This window comes from Melopsittacus undulatus, chromosome 5, assembly GCF_012275295.1.
Source record: "Melopsittacus undulatus isolate bMelUnd1 chromosome 5, bMelUnd1.mat.Z, whole genome shotgun sequence".
Taxonomy (NCBI): domain Eukaryota; kingdom Metazoa; phylum Chordata; class Aves; order Psittaciformes; family Psittaculidae; genus Melopsittacus; species Melopsittacus undulatus.
The window spans coordinates 67,084,878-67,112,484 of record NC_047531.1 but is presented as its reverse complement, the minus strand read 5'-3'; the positions used below and the strand labels follow the sequence as shown (position 1 = coordinate 67,112,484).

At 43.0% G+C, this 27,607-nt stretch overlaps 2 protein-coding genes across 4 annotated transcripts in view; both read left to right on the top strand.

Annotated features, from left to right (window-relative positions):
- Positions 1-5,940, top strand: part of NAP1L1 (nucleosome assembly protein 1 like 1) — a 29,818-nt gene extending 23,878 nt beyond the window's left edge. For all 3 annotated transcript variants that reach the window (XM_005147900.3, XM_034062721.1, XM_034062722.1), the window contains exons 10-15: positions 1,012-1,157; positions 1,244-1,263; positions 2,483-2,605; positions 3,597-3,629; positions 4,021-4,071; positions 5,213-5,940. In XM_005147900.3, the coding sequence (XP_005147957.1) occupies positions 1,012-1,157; positions 1,244-1,263; positions 2,483-2,605; positions 3,597-3,629; positions 4,021-4,071; positions 5,213-5,248 (409 nt within the window). In that variant the 3' untranslated portion in view covers positions 5,249-5,940. The remainder of the gene's footprint in view (positions 1-1,011; positions 1,158-1,243; positions 1,264-2,482; positions 2,606-3,596; positions 3,630-4,020; positions 4,072-5,212) is intronic.
- A 5,969-nt stretch (positions 5,941-11,909) lies between these two features.
- Positions 11,910-17,749, top strand: PHLDA1 (pleckstrin homology like domain family A member 1). The gene is given in 4 exon segments (XM_031047960.2): positions 11,910-11,940; positions 13,172-13,316; positions 13,318-14,031; positions 14,157-17,749. Coding segments are annotated over 3 exon segments (885 nt in total). The 3' UTR covers positions 14,027-14,031; positions 14,157-17,749.
- The last annotated feature ends 9,858 nt before the right edge of the window (positions 17,750-27,607 follow it).

Sequence of the window (27,607 nt, the reverse complement as noted above, 5' to 3'; positions counted from 1 at the left end):
GACAGAAACCTGAGTTGTATATAATCAGAAATATGGCTACATTGGGTCTCTGTATATAGCCTGTTAACGTGTCTGGAATGTTCTGACTCCTCTTCTGAGTGTTAGTAACTACTTTAGAGTCTATCGCTTCATAGTCACGATTGGTTTTTCATGCATATTATTCTGCAATTACTGATACTGACTTCCATTTACCCCTGCATTTCCCAATCACTTAATGTAACATATTTCTGCAAATATCCTGTGAGATTTAGTCTTCAATATTTGAGTAGCTTTGGTCAAACTGTTTTGTCTTCCTCGTTTTGGACAGTTTTTGAAAGGCGTAAATCCTGGCAGAGGTCACTGTAAGATGACACTCTGCTGCTGTGAAAGTGACTTATCCTTAGTCCATGTTTTTTCTTTTAACTTAAGACAACTTTTTCTCATCCCAAAACAGCTCACTTGCTTCGAGTCTTTAAAGGAATCTAATCAGGAACTTGCACAAATAAGGACAGTCACGGATGTGACTCCATTTACATGTCCCCAGAATTATTTTTGAGTGTGAGGCAAGTCTGTGGGCATGATTTTGCATAAACTAAACAAGATAGAGTTAACAAAAAATGACCAAACAAAAAAACTAAAGGTGGCAAAACCCCAACAAACAGGCAGCTAAAACCAACCCAAAACCACATCTGTTTCACAGATTATTTTAAGGACTTGCAGATTACAATGGTAGGTGTGGTAAACCTTGGCATATTACTAATGTGACCAAATATAACATTACTTTATAATTGATATGTAGCTCTAAAAATGGAACGATCTTCTTTGATAGGAAACTAGGCAGAACTTGGTAGCTAATGAAAATAGCATTTACTAGATTGAGTGGGGAAGGAGAAACTTTGGTATGAAAACACTTCAATCATAAAATGAAGCTGTTAGTCTTGGGTTTGATGAATGAAGTAATGGAAAGATAGCACTGACTGAATAATTGGAATGATAATGAGCTGCAGCTGCTTTTTTTTCTTCCCCCTTCAGTTGCCAAATAGACTGGAAAAAAGGAAAAAATGTTACTTTAAAAACCATTAAGAAGAAGCAGAAACATAAGGGTCGTGGAACAGTTAGAACAGTGACAAAAACTGTTTCCAATGATTCTTTCTTCAACTTCTTTAGTCCTCCTGAAGGTAAACTGAACATTAGCTTATCTACATTAACTTCAGATGTAGTTTGTACTTCATTCACTTGTTTCTTCTTTTTTTTTTTCCTGCAGTTCCTGAAAGTGGAGACCTGGTAAGTTTGCTTATTTAAAATATGAAGGTGGGGGGCAAACACCCGTGAAAGTACTCATACCTTTATGTGCAAAGTGTTTGATGAAATTGTTTGGATATTTATTAAACAGTTTCAGCTTTAACTTTCTGTATTTAACTGAGAATACTTGTGATGAGTAGTGTGCATTTGTGTTTTCTTTATTAAAACAAGTATTTGTTGATTTGGATCACAGAGTTCAGTTTAGTAAACTTCAACAACTTACCCTTCCTGAAAGCTACCTTGGGAACTGTTAACAGTTGGATAAATTTAGTGATCTTTGTTACTGGCCTTTGGTCTAATGGCTGGTGTAGGTCTGTTTGTTTGGGCATTGTTTGGATGAACTTCTCTAATGGCTGCATGTATTCAGTTTGTATTTTATGCTGTTAAAAATTTCCTAAGCTATTAAGTCTTAGAGAAGGTAATAAAGCAAGAACAGAAAACTAAGAGCCCACTCTTCTGTGTGCTCACCAGGAGAAGACTATAGTAATAAGCTATGTTATTGTAAACCACTTTAAAGTGCTGAGTACATTATGTAGCTTGAGTGAGAAATCTGGTTAAAGCCTTCAGAAGCATGCTGTTAAAACTCTATGTAACATGGACACCAAAAGCTGCATGTTTGTAATGTTAAAAGAAAGAAAAAAGAAGCCTTTTGAGTGGAAGGTAACTTCTCAGATACACCAGGACACATGTGTATAAACAAAAGGAGTGAAAACCTGGAATTGCATCAGAGAGCATTTTTAGGTGTTCATGTGTTTCACAGTGTAATGGGAGTCATGGAGGAGATGCACTGTAATAATCAGAAGTAGCTTGTAAAATTTTTAATTAGCTAGGCGTACCTGGCTAGTAATTAGTTCTTATAGGTATTGTGCTAAAAAAAAAAATGAAAGTCTGGGAGGTATCAAACAATTTTTCTACTTAAAAGCATGTTGGGGGTGGGGAAGAATAAAACTTAAACTCCACAATTTTGTATAATTAAGCTTACTGAAGAAGCCATTTCCCCTGCATAATGCAGATAGGCTGTATATAGTAGAAAAAACTTGGCTCCACAATTTAAATCTTACAAAGCAAATCTTGATTCAGAAAATGAAAGCCAGCACGAGGTTCATGTAAATTTGGCCATATCAAAGTCTGTGCAACTTGTGGTTTTGTGTCAAAAGTAGTTAACAGATTATGATTTAGGAAATAATGTTGTTTTATGCAGGATGATGATGCTGAGGCAATCCTTGCTGCAGACTTTGAAATAGGTCATTTCTTGCGTGAACGTATAGTCCCCCGATCAGTATTGTACTTCACAGGAGAAGCTATTGAAGATGACGATGATGATGTAAGTATAATGTTCTTTTAAAATGCTAAAAACTTTGAAATAAAGATTTTGGGTAATTTCTGACTTAAAATGTTGGTATCTTTGGAATGGGATGTATTAACATTAGTTTCAGCTGAACTCCCTAGAGTAAAGAGCAGCAGAAGAGTAATTAATCCTTGAAGTAGCGACTCCAGAGTTAGTGGTAGAAGCTGAACATTTAGAGGATGTCTGAGGAGGATTTTGTGTAAAGGCATTCCTAGGGTGGCATACCCCATAATTTGGTAGAGCTATAATGAGCTGCCAGAGAACAAATTAGTCTTATTTATCTACCCGCTCAGCCTGTTCTTTGTGCTTATAGTGATACTCTGTTACTAAGTTCCTTGAGATTCAAGCCTGATCCTTTTGGAGGGTATTCTTATTAGAAAATTGTAGATAAACACATTCAGATCATGTGAAAATATTCAAAGTGAGCTCTGCAAAGGCTTAAATTAAGTGTTGTAAAAGAGCTAAGCTTGCAAACAAACCACAAACCCCCAGAACTTTATGTGGACAAAATATTTTCTTGCCCACTGCACAAACAAGGGCAGTTTGACAGTTAAGATAGCTTAGGTAAGTCCTGCCTTAAAATTTATTTTTAGAATGTAAAATGGTAGCTCTTAGTCCAAAGCTTTGGCCTGGGGTGTATAGAAGAGGGAAGTAACTGGACTGTACAAATTGTCATAGGCTTTGAGATGCTCCACTGGCCAGAAGGCTTATCGCAGTCTAATAACATCTTCCAGTGTTGTATATAAGGAACTTAAGCTAGATGGTTTTCTCTGCCAGAGCATAGCTTAAATGATAGAATATTGCTCACGCTGATACAGAAAACACTTTTAAATCTGTCAGTAAGAAGTTCTCTTGGAGAGTACGGTACCGTATGGTATGGTCTCTGGCATTTACTTATCTGGCTGTACTTGAGCCATAAGCAGCTGCATTTATGACCCTATCAAAACCTTTTTATTTTCTCTTCTAGTACGATGAAGAAGGTGAAGAGGCAGATGATGAGGTAAGTTGACAGATGGCCTGGATTTAAATAATTTTCCTTTTGTAGTTTATCTGAAATAAGAGTTCCTTTAGTTTTTTAATACTCTGAACACTAAGTTTAAGTATTACTTAGGAATGTAAGACACAACGCATAATTTTGTGGATCTAGGGTGAATACTTCAACCTAGCAAAAAGCCCAAACCAAATGAAAGTCACCCCTAAGTTATCTTTCAAATTAAGCTGCAACTGATTTCAAAAGATGATGTGCTTTGTGGAGGGCCAACTAATGCAATATGTGTAACTGAAAGTTGTAATGTATTTAAGAGCATAATTTAATCTTAATTTTAATGAAAATGGCTCAGGGAGTTGAATGTGTATAAGCTAGAGTAACATAAACAAGTGTTTTCTTTCAGGAGGGGGAAGAAGAAGCAGATGAAGAAAATGATCCTGAGTATGACCCCAAAGTAAGGAATTACAAAGACTATTTGAACTTTGTGTATGCATACTCACACATACAAATTTATGTAGGTTAAATCTTGATTATTTTTTTGTTTAAATACTTAATCATTAGTTCCTAAGGTGAGTATGTTTTGGCTAAGGCTATTTCTGTCCCAGTTTTGACAGGCTAATAATAGTAGAGCAACTTTGAAGTTCTTTCTCCAAGAATCATTTTGTAGAAGTGACTTTTGGCTTTCAGCACTGAAATTAGTCAGGCTTGGTTTTCTATAAGCTTGTCTTGCAGCAAGTTGCTGCTAATGGTGAAAATGTTCTATAATTGTAACTCCACGTAGAGAACTGCATGATGGAGGTTCAGTTTTGGGAACCTGTCCCAAGCTGACTCTGGCACGGATTTTTCCAGCAGAGCATAAAACTGAGGCTTTGTGAGGATAAATAATAGCAAGTCTTTTATTGCTTGAGGTAGAAGTGAAGGTGCAGGGATGTGTTTACAGCCAACTACTGAAATGTGAATAGCTGAGAGTGACTATCTGCTTTCTTACTCCATGGGAAGGGCAAGTGACCAGTCCAGCTCAGTTTGCTGGAAAAGTGATGGTGAGCCATTGGGGTCATAAATTTTTCCTAGCTGAAGAAAAGGTATGTTTGGCCACCCAAAAGCATCTAATGATGGTAGGTGAAAGTTGCAGTTGGGAAAATGAAGTCTGGGAATGAAGAATGTCTGCTATGAAATGTGTTTGCAATTTCTAATGAGGAGGGAGCATGTTTTTCAGTAGAAGTGGTTTGAGCCACAATGGAAGTACTGTTGAAAGAATTACATAATCTCAGTATTGTGCCTAGAAAGATGTAGGGTATAGAACTGTTAATCAAACTGTACAGCCTGTTGGTTATGTTCCATCTGCTGTAGTGTATGCAAACTGCTTCCAATTGAAAAAGGTTTTGGAATCAAAATGAAGCAGCTGGAAGATGGGCTTCTTGTGTTATGTTGCCACATCTAAAGACAGTGATATTGCTAATACTAGGCAATTAGTTTAAGGGAAAAGATAAAATAAGAACTTGACTCTTGGAACTTAAGAAAGTAGGCTTAGTGGTATTAATGGTTCTTTTAAAACACTGATACCTGTAAACTGATATTTCTTTTTATCTCAACAGAAGGATCAAAACCCAGCAGAATGCAAGCAGCAGTGAAGCAGTGTGTATGTGGCCTTGAGGATTACCTGCACTGTAATAGCCTAAACACAACTATTAGTTACTTACAGCCTTATGTTTTGTATCTTGGTAGAATTAAGTAACCAATTTGTTAAAAAAAAAAAAGAAATCAAACACATAAGAACCAGTTTAAAATGTAGGTTCAATCTACCTAGCATTTTAACAGTATAATTTTCTGCCAATATGTAGAATGCAGTAAATCCCCTAAAGCATGAATGTTAATTCATTGCTACATAGTTTGGTTCTTGTGAAGTCTTTGTCATGTAGCTATTAGACTGCAGCTGTGAAGATTATCAGAACTGTTAACTGAGACCAATATTTGTTTAGAGAAAACTTCTCTCCTGAAGAACCAACCAAAGTATTTTTCAGCCCAGTAGTTGGAACGGGTTTAAGTCTGCTTGCACTAGCTGTGCCTTCATTACTTTGTTATAGAACTGGCAGTGACTTGTACTAACTAGGAGATGATGCGTTTTGAATTTAACTACTTCAGAAGATTAGCATAACTTGTTTAATTTCCAACGAGACCACATTAAACATTCATAACTGTCAGCTTGTTTATGCTATGGGTTTTGTATTTTATGTGACATAGTGATCTACAAAAGAAACCTAGTCATATTAAGGTTATTGTTTACCACTGGGGTGTGAATAAAACCTAGTATTTTCAGAAGCTAGTCTTGTTTTATTATGATGTGTGTATCTGCATGTGTAAACTGGTAAGGCATATCTTTCATGCTGCAGTTCACTTTCACTAGAAAAAAAAGTTGAGAATTACTGAGAAGTAAATTATATAGCATTTTAAAACCAAACACAATAGTTTGGAAAGTTCGAGCCATACTTTCCACTTGCAGTGTAATACTTGTGAATCTGAGCTAGATGTTTCAGTGACTGGTCAACACTGCCATTTTGGAGAAGACAAGTCTTTTGAAGTGGGGCTAGATCTGATAAAGGACTTCAGTACTGCTGTGCCTGACTCTAAGGCACTGGTCATTAGTATGAATTCTGGAGCCAAGAAAGGTGCCTTGGATTTCTGTGTAGACAGAGCTAGGTTGTCCTGAACAAAACCTGCCCTGCAACCTAAAGGAGTGCTAGAACACTTAGCTGTATTCTACTTTGTACTCACTGTATCAAGCAAGGGAATCCCCTCTTCTCACCCAAAGTTTTGTTCACTACATTTATATCTGCATGCTCTGGTTCATACTTTGTCTGTATTGATGTTCATTGTCAGTTGAAATATGTCTAGATATTTCTCATGCTAACCTTATCTCTAGCCTAGCAGGAGAGGTGCTGGTGTGATGTGGATTTGAATGCATTCAGCTTGAAGAAACTATGACCCGATGCCTTCCGTTTGAGTTTTCCCAGTCAGTATGATGCTACAGTATTCTGTGTCGTCTTGCCATTAACGTAACTGTAGAAGTTCTGATCTTCTAAGCAAGTACCTTGATAACTTTCTGAGGGATAGGAAGAAGGTCCTTGTAGGGTTGGAAAGGAAGATCCATCTACCATGGATCCATTTTTGCCGTGGCTGCTTGCTCTTTTTCTTGCCTTTCTTTTGTTTGTGTTTCCTTGCCACCAGTACATGGACTTAGCTGTAAAGGATTAAAGGGCTGAAAAGAGTAGGGCAAGCAGGAGGCATCAGCCACATGAGGATAAGGCTGGTGGAAGAGTTTCTTTAGCATGTCTCTTGTTTGGAGAGTAAGTAATACAGAATAAAGGTTATCCTAAGTGCCCTTCTGAATCCTCAGCCCCCATGAAAGGAATAGGGTTGAATGTGCTCTGACTAAACTGATTTTTATCTTCTGCTTAATTCCTTGAAGGCTTAAATGCCATACTGCTTCATTTCAGAATCCCTGTCAGGCTTCATCTTTCTTCTCTCCAGGGACTTGGAAGCAGGAGCTCTTGCCACCTATAGCTGTGTATAGAACAGTACTGTTGAAGTTCTGCTCTTAGGTTTTTTTTTAGGTAATGCATAGATCACAGTGTAGAAAAATAGAGTAATGAAAAGTCAACATCACACTCTACGATAGTTGTATTCTTACGATACAGATCCTGACTCTGCCAGTTTGGGTTTCACTTGGTCTCATCTCTAAATGTCTCCCTGGGTTAAGCTTAATCTTAAAATTCAGGGCATGCGAAGACCAAACTGATAAGTTATAAGCTTGAGCAGCCATTAATATGGGGCTTTGGGGTTCATACTTTTTGATATGAGAAGTCTCTGAAGTCCTTACTTAGATCTAGCCCATTTTTACTACCAGCATCTGGCAAATGTATCTTAAAAAGAGAAAGCACTGTTGAAAGTTGTCCAATAAATTTCAAAAGTCACTGTTAAGAAATTTTTGATGGCTTTCTCATTTAATATTTTCATGTCATACAATGGGATGCAGTATTTGAAAAGGGGAGTTTGTAGTTGTAAAAGGTCACCTGCAGCCTGCAAGATCTAGAGCCATGAATCCATCTCTGTCAACAGATTTTTGGTAAGCTGCTCTGTAGATTGACTTGCTAGTTCTCAATCAGCAGTTCTTGTGCTCTGCAGACTGCAGCAAAAGGAAGGTTATAATCATACAAAATGAGGTGCCAGTTCTTACGGTGTCAGTTAAATAAAAACTGTTTTGGTGCTTAACGTAGTTTTGTGCTCAAAGACACTTGTTTAGCAATTCTGAAAGGCAGTATGTAGCAGGAACATTAAACTTTCAACATTGATTGGAGTATTGTGACTCATTCTTTTCACTTCTCATGGGGTTATACCAGCAGTAGAGAAACTCTTCATTTAGTATTTGAGGGGGATCAGTTACCTCTGTTAACAAGTTCAGGCCAGGAAGATGTGTCATTGAAATAAGATTTCTCGGTCAGTTGTTGCAGTACTGCACCCAAATTTAAGATCTGTGTAAATGATGTCTTCTGTCCAGTTTTGGTTACTGTTTGAAGGGAGAATTATCTTAAGGAAAAATGGGGTGGTGGTGAGGAAAATGGAGAATTAATGGAGACTTTGGATGACAGCAAAGGGTGCTCAGAGCTTATGCTTGATGGAGACAGATGTTGGGTAGTTCTACACTTTTGGCAGATATAGGCTAGCTTTCATTAGCACGTAAGAGTGTTCCTGCCTGGTATAACTTTGCTAATGTTAAAACCAATAAATAAACTCGAAATTATCCTAAAATAAAGTAGACCAGACTTAAGCTTAGCATTCTCATGTTTTGCTGTTTGGAGAAGGGTGTTGTCAAGTGTAGTTAGAAATGTTACCTTTGAGGTTTTTTTAACAGTAGGCATAGCAATGCTTCTTACTGTTGTCCCCTACACCTAGCTAGCTTCATAAACTTAGATTCTTAGTTTTACTCTTGGAACTGATGTGTCCCAAGCTACTAGCAGAGATTGTAATTTTGACATGATTTTAATTGTTAAATGAAGACAAACAACAAAAAACAAACCCAAGAAACCCACACCAAAACCACCCACAAACAGCAGAAGATTGAAAACTCCGGGAATCAAATGTGTTCATCTTTGCCTTCAAACTGGTACTTAAACTTTCTCTGTGTTTTAAGACCCATTGTTGTAGACCTGATTCAGAAATTGGTAGGGAACTTGGATGCAAGTGGATGATTATTAACTTCTCTGCCAGAGATTTCCTTTGCCTTGTGTTGGGCAGGCGGATTGTTCTGTGGAATTCACAATGGCACAAACAAAATGCTAAGCTCCTCTGTGTAGAAAGGGGCCACCGGTCTGATGAAGGCATTTCTCTGTGTAACAGCCTTGATGGCCTGTTGGGCTGGAGTTGGAGACACATGTTGATGGTATAGTACTTAATGCTGTGCAGATCAATCCAATCCAATGCTTTCTTGTACAGGTCAGAGAAGTTATCATTACCTTATGCTTACCTAAACTGAACATAAGTCTACTGGAAACAGTAAGCCTTACTTCTGTTACACTCTCAGGAGGAGTTGGAAATTTGTGTGGCATGTTGGGCAAGACTTGGTTAATTTCTCCTTAAATCCCCCTGTTAGGCCTCTGCTCAGACCTAATTGCTTCCACATGTAGACTGTGTCTCAGCTTTTATAGGAAAATGAGAGCAAGTAAAACAGACAAGACACAATACACCAAGCAAAAGATAAGCTACTCCACATTTTGGTCTGCTTGGTGTATACCAGAAGTGGGTGTCCAGGGAGTGTGGGGTTGTGCAGAAGGACTTTTGTTCTTGCCAAGTATCTAACTAAAGTGTGTGGAGTTGTCAAGAAGAGTTGTCTGTGCAGCTGAAGAGAGGGTGTAGCTCCTGAACTTGGCTGTCCTTAGCTTTGCTTTTATAGACTCAAATGTTGATTATCTACCCAAACTTCTGTTTACTCTGCAGTTGATGAGAAATGGTATGTTCTGAACTTGCACCATGTTTTATTCTGCTGGTCAAATCTGAGAAACTTCTAAACCCCCTTAGAAACTGACTTGTGCTTTACAATGTGTGTTTAAGTACTTTTAAATGTTTTTGGAATACCTTTAACTCTGAAGAACAAGGCACTTTGGAAAAGCCAGGTTGGAGCAGCTGCTATGCTAATAGTCTGTGTACTGCACAGTTTCTTCCTTTGTTACTGCCATAGGTTCCAGGGAATGCTAAGGTCCGGGGCAGTATGGTTGATAGTTATGATAAATCTTGTGTGCATCTATGCTTGGTTTACTATGGGGTATATACAGGTGTCTGTGAGATTGAGTTCATGAAAGGAAAAATCTTCCCCCAGGATGACATGTGCATCCTTCAGTGTTTGGTCAGCAGCATGTTCCACTGAGATGAGATGGTAAAGGTCAAGAAAAATAATCGCTTGCTAATTGCTTTAATCATACATTGCAACACATTAATTTTATCGTGTATTTCTCAGGTCTTGACCCTTTATTATGTCTAGCAATGACCAGCTTGTACTTCCTTGAGGTTTCCCTTTTAACTGTTTTTCTGTTATAGCCACTTCTCAGTAATGGGAGAAATGATGCTTAAGGGTTGTTGCCCTGAAGGTTAGCATCCTTTTGAAACTAACTGCTGATAGTTGGTGTCAAGCAAATACGTTATCCAGGAAAACACTGGTAACATTATGGGCTTTTTAATCTTTCACGGTGGCTTCCCAAAACAGTGTTTAAATAGTCTCAGGATTAAAAAAGAGCACTCATTACTTGTTCCATCGCTACTCTTCAATTAAGGTAATGTATAGAAAATTTCAACTACTAGAGTCTAAGTGAGGGAGCTTTTGATATAGGAGACAAGAGCATCTAACAACCCAACATTTCTGTTGCCAGTATGATCTTTGAAGAAGAAGAAGGAAAAACCTGGTAAGGAATAAGTGCATCTTAGATGTAGAGACTTTCAAGGATCAGGTTGTAGTATTTCAAGTTTGACAGTAGGAGGCATCTGTACATCAGATATTTCAGGAGGTACGGATGCAGGACCTGCAGTAGTCTTCAGTGGAATTTCAATAGAGGTTGCAGACATGGAGAATTTAATATAATTGCAGTGGTTTAAATAGATATTTAAAGTCTCAGTGGGATAATGTAGTGTTCTTAGCTGTGGTGAATGTGGTTTTTCGAATTACTAGTGTAAGAAGCATTGCCAGAAGTTTAGTTGTGGCTTCCATCTGTGCAAATGAAGTTTGTTATCCTTTACTGGCAAATTCTGCACGATAGATTTGGGTTATTTTGTTCTTTTAGCATGAAATCTTGCCCTAGTCTCCTAGCTTTTGACTGATCTAATGGTTTTGGTCGAATATGTAGTGTATTTTTAATGGCTGTTACTACTTGTTGGCTTACAGGGTGCAAGTTCAAATAGACGTTTTGCATATTTACTTTGATCACATCCTTAGGTGAATTTCACCAGGAATAAAGAGTTGTTGTGAGTCTATACATTTCAGAGTATGTCCATCAGTGTTTAGAGTTGGGTTAAGTATCTGACCTTCAACACTTCTGGGAACTTTATGCCATGGAAGGCCAAAGTAGAATGAATTTAGTCCCTTCTGTATATTTGGAAGTCTTTTTGTTTTCCACACTTTTTTCCTTCGATTAATTACAGATTGCCATTAGCACTGAGAACAAGCAAAAAACACTCATGTTAAAATATACAGATTATGTGCTAATGTCCTTAAGTCTTACAGGGCAGTGTTGCAGATGGGAAAAGGTTCTTGAATGCTTGTTACAGACTGATATGTTGGACTTCTAAGCCTAGTGTGAGTTTCCAAACTGCTGGTTAGTGCATGTTGGAAACAAGCTGGTACTCACCTACAGCAACAGGCATGTAACCAAAACTGTAGAATAACGAGAAATTAAGTCTTTTATAGGTTTAGTTCAATGCCCTGTGCCTTACATTAACTTGTTTTTTTCAATGAAGTTGCTTGGTCTAGATGAATGCTTTTTAACCAGTTTATGTTTTAGTTTGACAACTGCAAAATTAAGTCCCTGCTCATGTGACACAGTCAGGAGCAAATAGGTAGGTGTAAAGTACAGCAGGTGAAGAGGCATGGTGTTCTTCTGTCTTGTTCAAGCTGTGTGTATGTGCATCAGCAGCTGAAGGCACAGATACTTCCACTGGGGGATTTAGGCTCAAATGGTGAGGAGCTGCAGATCAAGAATGATGTTCATATCTTTTGAAAATGAACAGGGGCCTCTTAAAATTAGGTGTAAGATGGTTGTGAAAATGAACTGGATCTCACAGTGTAAGCTTTAAGAGCGACTGTTCTTCTGATAAATGGATGTTTCAGATATTAATCTCCTTTTTTTGTTGTGTTGTTCATCTTAATGGTTTGTAAGTTGTCTTTATTATGATTTGAGTGTCTTCCAGTTACCTCAGGAAAGGTAAACCAGCCAAGTAATCTTAATTGCTGTTGTTAGCTTAATTGTTTCTCTCAACAGCTTTTCAAAGGTAACTTTGAACTTCAGGAGGAAAAGATTATAGTAAGAAACTCATTTTAGAATGTTATCAGAGATAAACTCCATTAAAGCTATCAATAATACAGAGGGGTGGTTTTTTTTCCCTAATGTGCTCCCACTGACCTGTGCTACATGACCTGCTTCTTTGCTGCCAGGATTACTGTGAGGAGGGTTTTTATTTTCATGGCCATGTTAAGTAGATGTTTAAAACAAACGAATGCTCTTGGAGTATGAAACTTCAGCCTTCAGTTTGCATTGGCATTGCCAGCCAAATTCAGCTACATAGGCTTTTTGATTTACATCTAATACATCACAGGACTTAAATGGCTTAATGTTAACCAGAGGTCACTTTTCTACTTAAATAAATGAATTCAAAAGCTAATCTTGGGAGAATCCAAACAATAATCAAATGTGTGGCAACAAAGCAGAGAGTAACGAGGCAAATGGTCCGAGTTCCTTGCCAGCTTGGTTTTGGTTGTTCGGGTTTTTTTTTCCTACTTGTAAAATTTCCAAGTACTGAGGTCCTAGTGTTTCCTCTGGGAAGTGGTATGGACACTTGCTTTCCTTGGATATTAAACTGCAACTGATTTTTTTACCAAAACTGTAAAGATTTATATATGATTTTATATATACAGTAAACGCGCTCCCAGCGCAGTCTGGAGCACTGAAAGCATAGGGGTAAAGCTGTTGTGCCAGGTTCGGTGTCAGGCTGCTTCCTTTGTTTAATAGAGCGATGATGGTTTATTTAAATACCAGGGTATCGCTGTTAACTGGCAACACGGTTTTATTGGACTTGAATCAAAAACAGCCAGAAGGGGGGGTTCTTGCTGTTCCCCACGCCGGGGAGGGGGGCAGGCTGAGGACATCAGTTCCGAGCACATGCTGCTGGCACACCCCGGGGGAAGCACATGAGCGTTGCAGCGCATCTGAATGGATACATTAATCCCACTTTGAAGCCACCGGTAGCTCAGTAGAGCGGAACAGCAGCTTCCGCAGCACCTCCGCGCTCTGCCCCAGCCACCGCCCGGGGAACAAAAGGGCAGCTGGGCCGGGCACGCAGCCCCGGGACCGCAGCAGGGCAGGGAGCAGCCCCTTGGCTCCGCGGCCGGGCCGGGCTTCCCCGGTGCCGACGGGAGGAGCCTCCTTTTCCGCTGGGTGTCACTGGGGAGGGGAAGGCGCGTTCAAAAGCGGCGGGGAGGGAAAAGCCGCTGCCAGAGCCGCCCGCCCGGCAGCGCGTCCGCCACGCCGGGGCACGGGCGGCAGCCGCTCCGCTCCCTGCGGGCAGGGGCGCTCCCGGCCCTCCGGCGCGGCGCCGGTGCGGGGCGGAGGGTCATCGGCTGGTGCCGGCTGCCCCCCGAGCACAGCCCCTGCGGGTGGAGGCCCTCGGCCCCGCCGGCTTATGCGAGGAGGATGCTGGAGAGCGGCTGCAAGGCGGTGAAGGAGGGCGTGCTGGAGAAGAGGAGCGACGGGCTCCTGCAGCTCTGGAAGAAGAAGCGCTGCATCCTCACCGAGGAGGGGCTACTCCTCACCCCCCCCAAGCCGCAGCCGCAGCAGCAGCAACAACAGCAACAGCCGCCGCTGCCGGCCGAGCCGACGGCCAAGATCAAGGAGCTGCACTTCTCCAACATGAAGACGGTGGACTGCGTGGAGCGGAAAGGCAAGTACGTGTACTTCACGGTGGTGATGGCCGAGGGGAAGGAGATCGACTTTCGGTGCGCGCAGGAGCAGGGCTGGAACGCGGCGATCACGCTGCAGATGGTGCAGTACAAGAACCGCCAGGCCATCCTCGCTGTCCGCTCCACCCGGCAGAAGCAGCAGCACCTGGCGCAGCCCCACGGACCGCGCCTCCGCAGCGCCTCCAACTCCGCCTAGACCAGGTAGGGACCCGCAGCCTGCCCCCCTCCGAGCCCCGGTCCCCCGCGCGGTCCCCGGCGGGGAGAGCCAGCTCCCGGCGCCGGTTTTCGGCGGCTGACGGGTTGCCCTTTGCGCTGTCTTACTGCAGGTGAAGTTAACGGAGCGCTTCGGGGAAGCGGGACTGAGCGCGTTCGCCGCGGCCGTACTTCAGGTGGTCAGAGACTGGGCACACGCCGGAGGTGCAGGTAGACTGGAGAGAGGTGCGGCTCGACAACGTGGACCCCAGCTGCTGCTGTGCTGCTGCTTTGCCGCCCTCGGTGCCCAGAAGCATTTCAAATCTATTATTTATGAACCTTGGAAGGGATCCTTCGGTGCGATGGGATTTCTAGGAGACAGGATGTACTGTAACTTTATTTTAATGTATTTTTATTTTATTTATTAGGTTGTTTGGGTTTATTTCTTCTTTTATTTTGTTGTTGTTGTTTCTAAAGGCTTATATTTGCAAGACATTTCTGAATGTAGGCTGTATCTGAAAAGCAAAGGAAAAAACCAATGTGTACATTAGCACCATAAAAAGTTATGGCTAGTTTGGCCATGTGTAATTTGATAAAAGTTTTTCATTTTTACCCAAAATCCACTGTATTACGCTAAGGTAGAAAATGTGATGTGCGGTTTGGAATTTGGCTGAAACCCACACTGCGTACAGAAACTGTTTTCTGTAATGAGAATAGGAGTTAGAGTCTGGGTTTAAAATTATTTTCTTTTAAAACACTCTATGTGGCAGAAGATAGCATTTATTCACGCTTGGTTATTCAAGAAAAACCATTGCTTGTCATCCCGAGATTAAAGCCAATCTGTTTTTAATGTAGGAGCGGAGAGGAACCTGACTGTCTTCTTTTGTGATACAGGAATCCCAGTTGGATTCCAGTTACCTGCTCCTTCCTAGGCAGGAGGGCAGGACCCAAGTGACATTTATGAACATTTCATAGTGTCCATGGCTCTCTTTGCACGGTTGGTGTGTAAGCGACCCAAGCTCTTGACTCGTGTTGAATTTTCATGGCGGTTTTTAAGTGTCTTACATTAAAGTAGCCCCTATTTTAAACCCTATTTTATGTATGCCTTAGTGTGCGAATGGATTCTTTTGGTGATGGTTTTCACAAGCTGGAAGTTGCTCTGTAGCTGAGGTGAGCCAGATGAATTGTGGTGTTCAGTGCTGTCAGATGTCAAGAGGGCCGTGCAGCCTTGCCTCAGAAAGAAGTGACGATGCCGTGAAGTTGGAAAACAAAGGGCTAATTGCACAGCTGGTGTAGCTTCCTCCTAACAGTCACTGCAAGCTTGGCTGTGGTGCTGGTGAGACTGGGTTGGTGCTGTTTGCCCAGTGCAGAGGAAGGAGCGGTTGCAGGTCTGTGAGCGTTCCAGGGCCTTCCAGGTGATGATGGGTGGCTTCATGCTACAGCCCCAGTCCTCAGGAGGTTGGAAGCAGGACAGATCAATGTGGCCTGTTATATCTGGTTCAAGTTGCAGCTGTGGGGCTATTTATTTTAACTTAGTGTGGTGAGGAAAACAGCTTTTGGCCGCTTTACAAGTTACATGAATGCAAACAAAGTCTTCTGAAGCCACACATCCAGGAGTTTTCTGTTTGTGTAACTGAGGTGTAGCTTGACAGTAAAAGCCCCATGTTCTTGGTTCAAGCTCTTTCTGTAAGTGTTTAAAACAAAAGACTGGAGTGATGCTTAAAGGATGATATTGGAATTGACTACAGCACGTAACATTCCCTTCTGCACTCTCAGCTTAAGCTCAGACCTGTAAGGAGTAAGTTGGGATCTCTTTTAGCCCTTCTTTTGTGTTCCTTGTCCCCATGTGACCTAGACACGCAGACCGCATCATAGTGCAGAATTAAAGCCTGACCTTGGTGGTTCTCAGTGTTTGCTCCTAAGCTCTGGTTTTGGTATGGCCCACAGCAAGGTTTTGTGACGAGCTTGGGGTGGTAGATTACAGCTGTGCTAACAAAGTTGTTATTTTGAGACTAATTGAAATCGAAGGTGCCCCAGCATCTTCTAGGATTAGATTTGCTGTCTTGGCAATCATAATAGCCAATTTCCACATCTCTGTACATCTGCCATTATCATTCTGCTAATGCTTGGATGTTAGTGCTGCAAGGGGATTCTCTAATGAGCTAGTCAAAGACTCACAAAATAGACTGTAATTTGTAATTTGGCTCCTCTCTTTAGAGTCATTAATTACAGTTTACTGAGTAACTAATCCACCTTTTCAGATACACAGGCGTATGGCTGATATCTCACCTACTAAAATGCATTTTAGGTTACTGAAGGATAAATGTAGTTGTTGAACATTAGTTCCTATGTGATCAGGCAGACATATTTCTCTAAAAGAGGAGGGTATTCCTGTCCTCAGTGGATGCAAGGCCCTGAATGCCACTAAAGTCTATGGATCTAGTCTAAAGCTGAAATTTTACTGCTCTTCTGGAAGTATTTGTACTTTGAAAGATGACAATTTTAGTGTTGTAACTGCCATTAAGGTTTGAGGAAACAGCTTTCACTTTGAGTTTACTGCTCTCTTTCACTGGTTCAAGGTCAATATCCCACTTTCACCTTATGTTTTGTAAGTTGGTCTGAAGGATGCTCTCAAGACCACTTGGGCTGATGTAGTTCAACAGTATTTTGCTGGATGTCCTTACCTGCTGTGTTACCTATTTAAAAGCATTGGCATCAGCCAAACTCTTAATGTGAGAGATGGTCCTGTCACAAAATCCACCTTGAGCTGTTCCTGTGCCTGCAGCCCGAGTGGAGGGATGGGTGTAAGAATCAACCCCCTGCCTTGTGCCTCCAGACTGTCTCCTGGAAACTGAATGGGAATAAATTGGTCAGGGTCCCCTGGGGACAGCTGGAATGTGTGGCTCACACTGTGTCAGTATAAAGAAGGCTGAATTGTCTGACATGGACAATCTGACAACTCCAAATCCCACCTTTTTTTTTTTCTTTTGACTGATAGTAATTTTAGACCAAGAAATTGATGTTATAAATGAGGCAAGTTTGGGCTTTTTTTTGGCTTGCCTCTCTACTACAGCATAGTTTCCATTGGAACTACTGGGTTAAATACTGTATGTCATTGCCTTGTAGGCAATGGCTGCGAAAGCAGGTCCAGCAGATCACACTCCATCTCACTGGAGCTTTGCAAGTAGAGAAATCAGGTTGTCCTTCCCCTTGCAAAAAAAAAAAAAAAAGGAAGAAAAAGCCAACAGCAGGTGATAAATTCATTAGAGAATAAACAAAAATGCCAGCAAAACACACGCAGGCAAATGCTTGGTATATGGTAGCAAAAGTGTGGACATTCAGCTCATAGAGAGGTCAAAATTACATGTCTTAATTAAAAACAAAGTGATTAAGAGACAGATTCAGCAAGAAAATTCAAGCTGTGGTGACCAAGAACATTTAGAAACTGGGGTGAAAGGAAGATCAAGTGGATATTGTCTCTGTGACATCCTGAAGTAATTCCTCTTTTTATTTAAGTTTCATGATATGCAAATGCCAGCTTCTGAATTATAGCTGCAGTGATGTACCAAATGTTTTCTAGCACATCCTATTGTGAGCAGAAATACCAGTGTCGTCAAAAAAAATTGTGTGTAAATATGACTCATAAATGATTTCTGAGAGATGTGATTTATTTTTCATATTTTTCAAGATGCATTCCATTTCAAATAAAGAGGTATCTATTGAAAGAGCTCTCGATATGTTGAAGGAATGGTGTTTGGTGGGCTACCTGTTAAATTAAAGCCTGATCTAAGCTTTTCCAATATCTTTAGCTCAATCTAAGAGCCTGAGAGGAACACTTTGAACCTATGTAGACTCCTTCTCAAGGAAAGATCCACTTTGATGCCCCATTAGTCTTTATACATAGCACAAGCACGAGGCTCAGAGTCCTCAGTTTGGCTTCTGTGTGTGATGCATGAGCACCCACAGAGTCCTGCTAATGTTGGTAATACTGTGCTTGGCTTCACAGACTTCAGGCTCACAATCTTTACCCATGAAGTCTTGCTCTGTGTTGCATTAGGAACCTAAAGTGAAGGATTAAGTGTGCTCTGTTGCTCTTTTTTATGTATCTGAAGCACTGTGATTGAATTTCAAGTAACCTGAAAGTAATCCAGAACGAACACTTCCACCATTCAGTGTATCCTCCGACCTGTTCTCTTCTAGCATCCTGGGAAAAGAAATGAGGTATTACAAGAAAAATGTGTGATGAGTTCTGCTGCTTTAGGGTCTCTGCAGAACTGCAGCAATTCAGTTGGCTTGAACTCCCCTGGGATGTATTTTCATTGCAGCAGGTCCTCATTTTTAATCATCTCCCAAATGTGTATTAATTCAGCAGCACAGTGTGCATTGACCTAGACCTACTGGTGCTGCCTGCCTGTGCTGGAGAGATGTCAGTAACCTCTTCCATCAGAAGGCTGTTGCTGTAACAAGTTTTCTTTTCAATAGTAAACATGCAAAATGTAGACATTTGAACTGAATATTTGATATGCAAATGATGACTGAAAGAGCTGACCTCTCAGAAGTGCTAGTTCTCAGCAGCTTTGAAATGCCAGTGGAGCATATGTAGATTTGTCTGTTCAAGGGCCCAATGGTGCTTACAGCTTTTGGAGATGTCCCTTATGAGCTTTTAGTGACAATGATAAATAACTATCTCTTTAAGGGCATAAATACAGTAGAGCACAAATTAAATAATTTGCAATTTCTGCTCCTGCGTCAATGGTGATATCTTCATAAAGGTGCATTAAAAACATGTTTCTCTGCTTTAATGGCCTTGAATGCCTCCAGGGATGGCACATCTATCGCCTCTCTGGGCAACCCATTCCAGTATTTTGCCACCCTTATTGTATGAAAGAAGACCAATCTCAATGTCATCTTTCCCCTCTGGAATGAAGTCTAGACCAGAACAGTTTCTTGCAATTTCATGGAATCCACAGCATAGCTGAAATGGAACAATTTTCTCTGCAGTTGCACCCAAATTGTAATTAAACCAAAGCCTTTACTTCTTTGACTGCCAGTTTCAAGGCCAGGGACATCTCAGTCCTTCCTAGAAAACACCTAAATGACTTCCCTCACCTTCCTGTATTTATTTTAAATCAACTGTTGAGTTACATTTAAAAAGCGTATTTCCAGTTTATGCACTGTGGGTGTTTGTGATGGTGTTTGTTCTGTCCTTCCACTGGAGGATTGTTGATGTGTGAGGTAGGGACCCTGGAAACACCACACTGCTGTTTACACACTGCTCACAGTGTTGCTTTGCCCCTTGCCTGCTGAAGATGTGCAGAGGAAAAGACGGTGGCTTTGGTCCTGCTAAGAGCTGTACACCTTCAAGGCGTCCTGACACCCAAAGGACCTGGGAGCTGATTGGAACCTCACAATGGGGCTCAGCAACCTGTGGGGTCCTGTCCTACTGCTACACTCTGAATGTACAAGGACAGGGGCAGCAGCTCCCAGGAAATGAGGTTGTGTTGCTAGCTGGCATCCACATGAAGCTTCTGCTCTGTGTCAACAGCCTGGTTTGACTGCAGCACCTACAGGTTTTCCTTAGGATACTTGAAGGGAAAGCCAGAGGTGAGGCTTTTGTGCTTGAGTGCTTGGGATTATTTTGTTTTATTTCAGCTTTTTAGGAAAAGCAGAGGCAGTTACCCCAGTATAGGCTCATCAAGGTCGCTTTAAGTAACCCAATTCTACAGCCCTGCCAAGTAATTCTGCTAGACATCTCTAGCAATGCCAGCCACCACTGACGGGAAAATGGTTGTTTGGATGGGGGCTTGATTTACCTTTTGTGTGAAATTGTGCGATGGCAACAGCGCATTTTGCATAAACAAAGTTTTTATTGACCCTACTTCATAACCTTTCTCTTGCAATAGTTTGTAGCCAGTCATAGTAGATTAACCAAGCCAGTAAATGCATATAGAATGACTAACTGTTACAGTGAAATATACAGTGCTCTGTGGTCAGCACAATATTTTACACAAGACAATTTTCCCCGTGTTTTGTAAAGCTTCCAGCAAGATGAGGAAATCACTGCTTTTGTTTTTAAGATCTTGTCAGTGTTTTGTAAACACTTCTGATATTTATGACTATACATATGGCTTTGATTATACCTTGCAGAGGCTCAAGGATTGGGTCATAACTCTTAAGGAAGGGATTATTTCATTAATGGTAATTTGTGCTGGGTTTTGTTGCTCAGCCTTCAGGATCTTTTGCACCTATTGCCATTTACAAAGGTAAAAGTACAGCCTGCAGTAACAGCAGTGAGCCTCCAACTCGGAGAACAAATCCAGCCTGTTGGCTTGGGTGCCAGTGCCAGGGTCCTTTGAGGGAATGGTTCTCTGTGTTGCTGTATGCTTTGGACCCAGGCCTGAGGATGATAACTGCCTGTACTGGCGATAGCACCTCTCTGCAAGGCTCTCAGCCCACTTGTATATCATATCACTGTTTTGGAGAAGAGGAAACTTGGGACCAGAGAGCCCATACTGCCTGCCCAAGGTCGTGCCCTGGGAGAGGGACAGCAGCATTCCATCCTTAGGCAGAGTCCCTGTTCCTGCGTGAGAATCACTGCCTCTCACAGGAAAGGCTACTTCATTGTCTGGGTTTGGTAGGGACCTCCCTTAGAGCCAACTTCAAATGCAGTGTCCAAGTCCCCTGCCTGTGCCACAGATCCTTGGATGGAAACCCAAATGAGTGATTGTCCTGCCAGCTAAGTTCCAGCCTTCAATCATCATCATGATGCAGCTACTTGCCTGGTGGAGATAAGACCAAGACAAGCCATTTAGGTTTAATGTGGGATTTGACAGAGTTTTGGGATAATTTAAGATTATTGAAACAGCTTCTGGTTATTCCCAGCACTAGGTGTTGTGCAAACAGCATACTAGAAGTGGAGGGATCTGTGAGTTGTTACCCATTTCTGGAGCGATTAATCTCCTCTATTTACTGTGGATTACAAGGACAAAGAGAGGTTATCAGCTCTATAGTAACTTGAAAGGACTGTATAGATATGAATGCGATGTTAATGCAGCTTTTCCAGCCTGCTAACTGCCTTAACTAAAACACATGAAACTAAGAGGGAAGAAAAAGGGGGAGGGGGAATAATTTTTGTGTACCATTCTGCTACCACTTGAGCATTTCAGTCAGAAAGGAGTTTTGAGAGAAATCCTTTTAGCCAGAAACACTTATCCCAATCATGTGTTTTTCTGCCAGCAGAAAGACATGACTGATGCACAGAGCTGTAGTAGCTCATAGACAACTGGTTTATCCTAACCCGCTGCCGGAGGGAGATGGAGCTGCGTGAGTCTGTCATTGTGGGCTTTTGCAATGGCCCCTCTGTGGAGCTGGAAACCCCTCCGTGCTCTTTCCTGTGCCAGCAGTTACTGCAATATGCAGATGACCTTGCTTAGGGGCTTTTCTTGTGCACACATGAACAGGAGAAAAATTACTCTGTTCTTTTAGAAGTCAGCCTTGAAGTGGAAAAGCTATTTCTTTATTGTCTTTTTGGGGGCCGCCATTACTCTGAGCCTACCGTAGAGTGATGCCTCCAGCTGAGTTGGACGTGTACTGGCCGCTTTTTTTCCCTTTTATCATGACTGTTAATATTTCCTGTTCCACTAAGCCACGTTTCCCTGGTACTTGTCCCGAGTGCTTGGCTCCTAAACAAAGTCACAGCTCTTGTCACAAGGCAGCAGGCTGCATGCTTATCCTTCACGCAAGTGATGACTGAGGGCTCAGCAGTAGGGAAGTAATGCTGACAGCTCTGCTCTTGGAAGGCAGATTGTCAGCATTCCTCACCAGGGCACCTGGCCGGCCTGGGAACAGGCTATTGTTTGTGGGGGGAGGCTCTAAATTAGACTGACTGTCCTTCCTAGAGCTGATGAAGATGAAGAGGGATGGTTGGCTCATCTTCCGAGCACAGGTAGAGTCTGCTCAGAAGCTTCTAAGCCCGAAGCAAGTGCTATGGTTCTGCATGCACAAGCTGAGTGGTCGGGTGCAAAGGGAGAAGAGAATCTAATGGCTGAGAGGGCAGCAAGACATTATAAAATGATGGCAATTATCAACAACAAGCCATTTCCTACCCCATTATTGCTGTTAGAGAAAAGACAGTAGCTTACATTGAAGGGAGGATGACGGCTCACTGGGTGGATATGTCTGGGATGAAACTGAGATCATTTCTGCAACTAGTCTGTGGGCCCACTCCTGTGTTTAAGAATCAGCCCAGGGAGCAGCAGCTGTGCAGAGCAGCACTGAGCTGCTGCCCCAGGGAAGCTGCTGCAATCACTCCCAAACAATCTGGAAACTGTTCCCCTGTGTTTTCCTGAGGGCTTAAGCAGCTCACAGTCATGGCCCACAGACGTCTCGTGTTGTGAAACTGCAGCCGTGGGGGGATCAGCTCCCTGCCATCCTCCCCATCATCCTTACTCACCCGGAGGGAGGCCAAGGAGGTGCCTCTGGAGTGACTCAGGGCAGGCACCAGGGAGGGCTCCAGGCTCGGCTCCCTACTGCTGGTGCTGGCTATGTCTGTTGGAGAAGCCTTCATGCTCTGAAGGCCTCCAGGCATGCCAAGGAGGAATGGGCTGTCTCATATGATCTTGAAGGTGCTTGATAGGCCTCCTGGTATGGCATATCCTGGGATATGCCATGCCACTGACTTGCTGGTGGCTTCACCAGTGCTGCTGTTCCACTGTTGTGGAGTGGTAACACCGAGCAGCTGAAGGAAGCAGTGGTGTCCAGAACACCTACAAGGCTGTGGTTTTGCTGCTAATAACCTCAGGAATAGCTCTGCTGGCCTGCCTTGAAATGGGGAAGGTGCAATAAGCTGAATGTGTGGAATAAACACATCTTGAGATCAGAGGTTCCCTTGCCCTGTGAGCAGGGTGCTAGCAGTGCCAGGTGTGGGAGTGCAGCACCCATGCTTGGCACCTTCATTTGCAGGCTGGGATCTTCTTTCTTCCTAGCTTTTCCCTAATTCAGCTTGTCTCATCTGCAGAGCCACCTGCCAAAGGACATTTTCCCAAAGGAAATTATAAATGGTTTGGTCGTTTTTCCTGTTAGCTGAAAATCTGCAGCATCCTCTTTTGCTGCCACAGCTCTGTGAGGATGAATAAGTGGCAGGTAGGCTTGATGTAGTACTTAATTTTCATTTGGGACAATGGCAGGGCTCTAACACAATGCAAAGCTTGCATAAAAGTAAAGGTTATGTGTATCTGCAAAGCTACAGATAATCATGGCTACATGGATCATTTTGCTGGCTTTGATTTGGTAATGTTTGAATTTAACTGAATTTAATGGTTTAATGGTTAATTTTCAGAGCATTCACGTAAAGATTTTTTTTTTCAATGCATTCACTCAAAATGAAGTTGAAACCTTAACTGAAGCTAAAATTGGGAGATGTAATTCAGTTTTGCTGAGCTCTGGATATGCTTAGTCTTCCTCAAGCTCTCTTTTCATTCTCTCATCTCTGAGTTTAGCACACAACATTTAGTGGGAGAGGTTTGCAAACCATGGCAGCTGTTCCACTGTCCATTCTCTGTGCCTTACTGATGAGGATAGTGCCTTGTAAAGATATGGTAGCCCTGGAGTAGCCACAGCTATGTCCTCTATTCAGTCTGTTCCCAGCCATCATCTATTAGGTTTGCCCTTGTAAAACGAAACTCTGCCATAGCTGGGGCTTGCTCTTAATTCAGCTGTCACAGCCCTCCCTGAGCTGGCCCAGAGGTACTTGGTAAGCAAAGCCCTACCATGGCAATCCTGCATAGATGTCCTTCAGCAGGGGCTTTTCCATTGCCACACCTTTACTGCAATCACTGGAAAGTATTCCCAGACATGAAGGAGATGGGATTGTGCTTCCCCTCACAGCTGCTAACACTGCTCCTGTGTGTGATTGATTAAGGTAAAATCTGGTTTGCCTTTGCTGCTGTCATTGCTGTCCTGCTGCTGCAGGCAAGAGTTCAGGTGAACTGAAAGCAAGGAAGGATCTAAAAGCAGGGTTTATCTCTGTGATACTTCTAGCAGGACTTCCACTCCTGTGCCTGGTGGCCTTTCTTTAATCTTGACTTTATGCAGCTGCTGCAAAATCCAGTGGATCCCTGACTTGCAGCCTGGGAGGCAGGATCAGGGTGCCATGGTTTGTATGTACCATTCAGGAAAGGAAAATGCTTTTAGAACCCAAAGAGTTCCTGGTTGTTGGAGAAATGCATGTCAGAAGGCCAGGACCTTATTCATCATGGTCCTTATGCAGGTCCCTAATTCCTAATAGCATTGCTTTCTCTGGAGTTGGCAGGGTTAGCCCAGGTTTAGGGGTCCTCATGAGACACCCTTGTTGCAGTGCTCAAAAGCACAAGGATACAGCTGTTTTCAGCTCCCAGCTGTTGACTATGTGACACTACAAAGCTGTATCTGCAATTTACTGCAGTTGGTCTATTTAACAGTGTTGCCATAGCTGCTACAATGTCACTGGGCTAAGTAGCTCAGAACTGCTATTTTAATTGCTGTGCTCACTCCCAGCCCATAAAAATCCTCTGTTTTTACGAACCCTGTTGCTGTTCTCCCTTCACATCCTTTTTTAATGGCTGTCTGAAGAGGAAAGCTCAATTTCTGTGTACTTCCTCTCTCTCTTCCAAGAAACCTTGATCTTAAGTTTGCCAGCAGCTTCAAAGAGCTCTCCAGCCCCAGGTTTGTACACCACTTACTTAGGGTGTTCAGATCCTTTATCTTCACAGGTATGTGAGCAAGTAAAGTGCCAGGAATGAGGAAAATAAGTCTATTGAGCAGCCAGAGATGTTCAATAACTACCCACCCTCCAGAAGCTGTCATATTCCTACACCTTGCAGCTCAGGACATGAGGAGTGTTTGTTAGTAGAATTGCTCATGATTGAGGATTGCAAAGCCCTGGGGTCTGTTCTGCTTGTGAAATTCTGCCTGTGTGCAGTGGAAATGTGTGCAGCCCCAGCATGGTGCATGCAGATGGTGATAGAGGCATTGAGGGCTCCCTAGCAGGTAGCAGAGCCCATGAAGGAGGTGAGTCCCTGATGGAGACATCAAGAAATAGCTGAGATTCCTCCTGTGTGGTGCCTTGGCACCCTGCAGAGGTTTTGTGGGCAGGATGGATTTGCTGTGGGTGGTCATTAGGTGTGTCAATGGAAGAAAGCAAACAGTGGAGGGGGCTGCATAATTCACACTTCTTCCTCTGGTTAACTACGTGACCCCCTTGGCAATATGATCTCCTAACCATGCATGCTACCCCAGAGGGCAGGGCATGCCATACCTTAACACTTGCCCTTCAGCCTGAGCATTACCCAGCAGCATATGGAGAGCCTTCAGTGGGAGCGACACATTGGTGAGATGGCTTGAGGAGCACAGTGACCTCAAAAGCAGCAGCTCCATGGAAAGGTCTTGCAAATATGGGACACAAGGGCCAGTCCCTGCCCCTCCCTGCTCTTGCAATCAGACACGGCACGTGTATCTGTGTGAATCTTTCTAATAGGCTTCAAAGAGGAATGATTATTGGCTTCTTCTCAGAAACAGTCCAGAAATGACCAAGTTTTATGAGTATCTTACGATACTGATAACAAAAATGTGAGGAAAAGAAGTGTGGCAGCACTGGATAGCATCCTAGGAGAGGGCATGTGCTGAAGGGAATGGACAGTCTGCAACAACAGACCTAGGCTGTTCCTGCTCAAGTGAAACCTGTGCAAATCCTAATGTGCCACCACCTTGCTTGGAATCTGTCCTGAGGGTGTGACTCTCTCCCTAGCTTCCTGATTGCAGCACAGCTTCATTCCTGCTCAAGCCTATACTGCCTTCCGTGTTGCAAAGCTGCCATGCACCTGCACAATGGCATGAATGTATAGGTGAAGCCCAGAGCTGCCTTCGTCATCCCTTCAGGGAAAGGTGCTCATGGCTGCCCCAAGCACCATTCCCAAAGGGACTTGTTTTGTGTGCATCTGGGCTTCCCTGGCTGCCAGTACCCGGCTCCGTCCCTGCTGGCCTCCCTCACACAGCAGCTATTGATGGTGCTGCTGCACCAGGGGGATGCTGCAGTTGAGAACATGGTTCTTGAAGGCAGTGGAGGGGAAGGTGAACCTCTGCCATGCTGGTGGAGCCACGTGCTGTATGGCACCCACTGACTGAAATGCTGCTCTTGGTGGCTGGTTTCCCTGAGCTGCTCTTAAACTGCAAGGTCTGGCTCATCTTCGTAATTCCGCCTGCCTGCCAGCAGCTGCCTAATAAGTCTTTTATGTGCTCAATGTAAATAATTACTGAGCTGCCTTCTCTGTAGCTCACCCTGCCTCTAGCCAGCCCCCACTACTAGGGTCATGTTTATGCCATCTATCCCTAAGGCTGCCTGCAAGCCTGGACACACTGCTTCCCAGGCAGTGGAGACATGGAGAAGGCAGCACCGTACCCCACATGGCTCCCCCAGGGATGCTCTGCCAGGCAGACTGATGCTTTCCCTGCGGGTGCATGTTGGCTGCTATAGCTTCCATCTGCAGTCACTGTATTCAGTGGTGGAGAGTCTATTTTGTTTGGTATGTGAAGAACAACTTGGACCTACACACTTAGTCATTTGAAGAAACTCACTGAAGGACAGTGAGCTGTTTGCCATTACTGTCTTCTTCTGTGGCAGCTTCTCATAGAAGTACAGATTAGAACTAAAGTACAAGTCTTGTTTGCCAGGTCCTGGTGACATTCCTGCCAGTTAAATTAGTCAGGTCTGGTTATAGGTGTATGAGGTGTGCTGCAAGCCCTGGGAGTACCTCTCTGTTGGGCAGCGGTCAAGCCCAACAGGGTGTGATAGATGAATAGAAAGATTGGTTCATTTTGGTTGTCTTTGTATTCAAACTGAAATGAATTCTTGGGTGTTTAAAATGGGAGGTTTTGATGAGAGGTCACCTTGAAGTGGTGAGGACCTCCTAAATCATGAAGGTGGTTTGCAAGGGAAACAAAGAGGAATTTGGCCTTCTTCCTTGTGTTTGCTTCCATCTGCTGCATCCACTCCCGATGACATGAGTGCTGTCTGAGAACACTCTGGGTCACAACCCCTCATCACCTTGTGTCTGTGCAGAACCTTGACAGCAGGCCAGTCACCCAGGACTGGGCATCCCATGTCCTGAGGGTTTTGCTGGTAATAACAAAGCAGTATTATTCTTTAATGACTGCTGATCTGCCCCTGTGAATCCCACAGGCAGAGTATGGCAGGAAGGATATCAGGTTTATTAACTCTTAGGTGTGTAAAGTTTTCTATGAGTCATTGGCTTCATACTATCTGCAAAGAGGGGACCAAGGAATTTCATCCAGCTCTGACCCTTCCTTCTCAGTCTTTCCTGGTCTGACTTACCTTCTTGTTGCCTCATTTTTCTGTTTTGCCCCAAATCTGTTCTTCTGTGAGTGTACCCGGCTCACAGCAAACATCACCACCACTAGGACAGACAGGGAAGAGATTGCGTGATGTTGCTGTCCATGGATGGTTTATCTAGTTGCAATTCCCATGGCTCCAGCTTTGTGAGTGCTTATACACAGACCTCATTTTGCAGGGGTGGCAAGGGGGAAGGTCAGT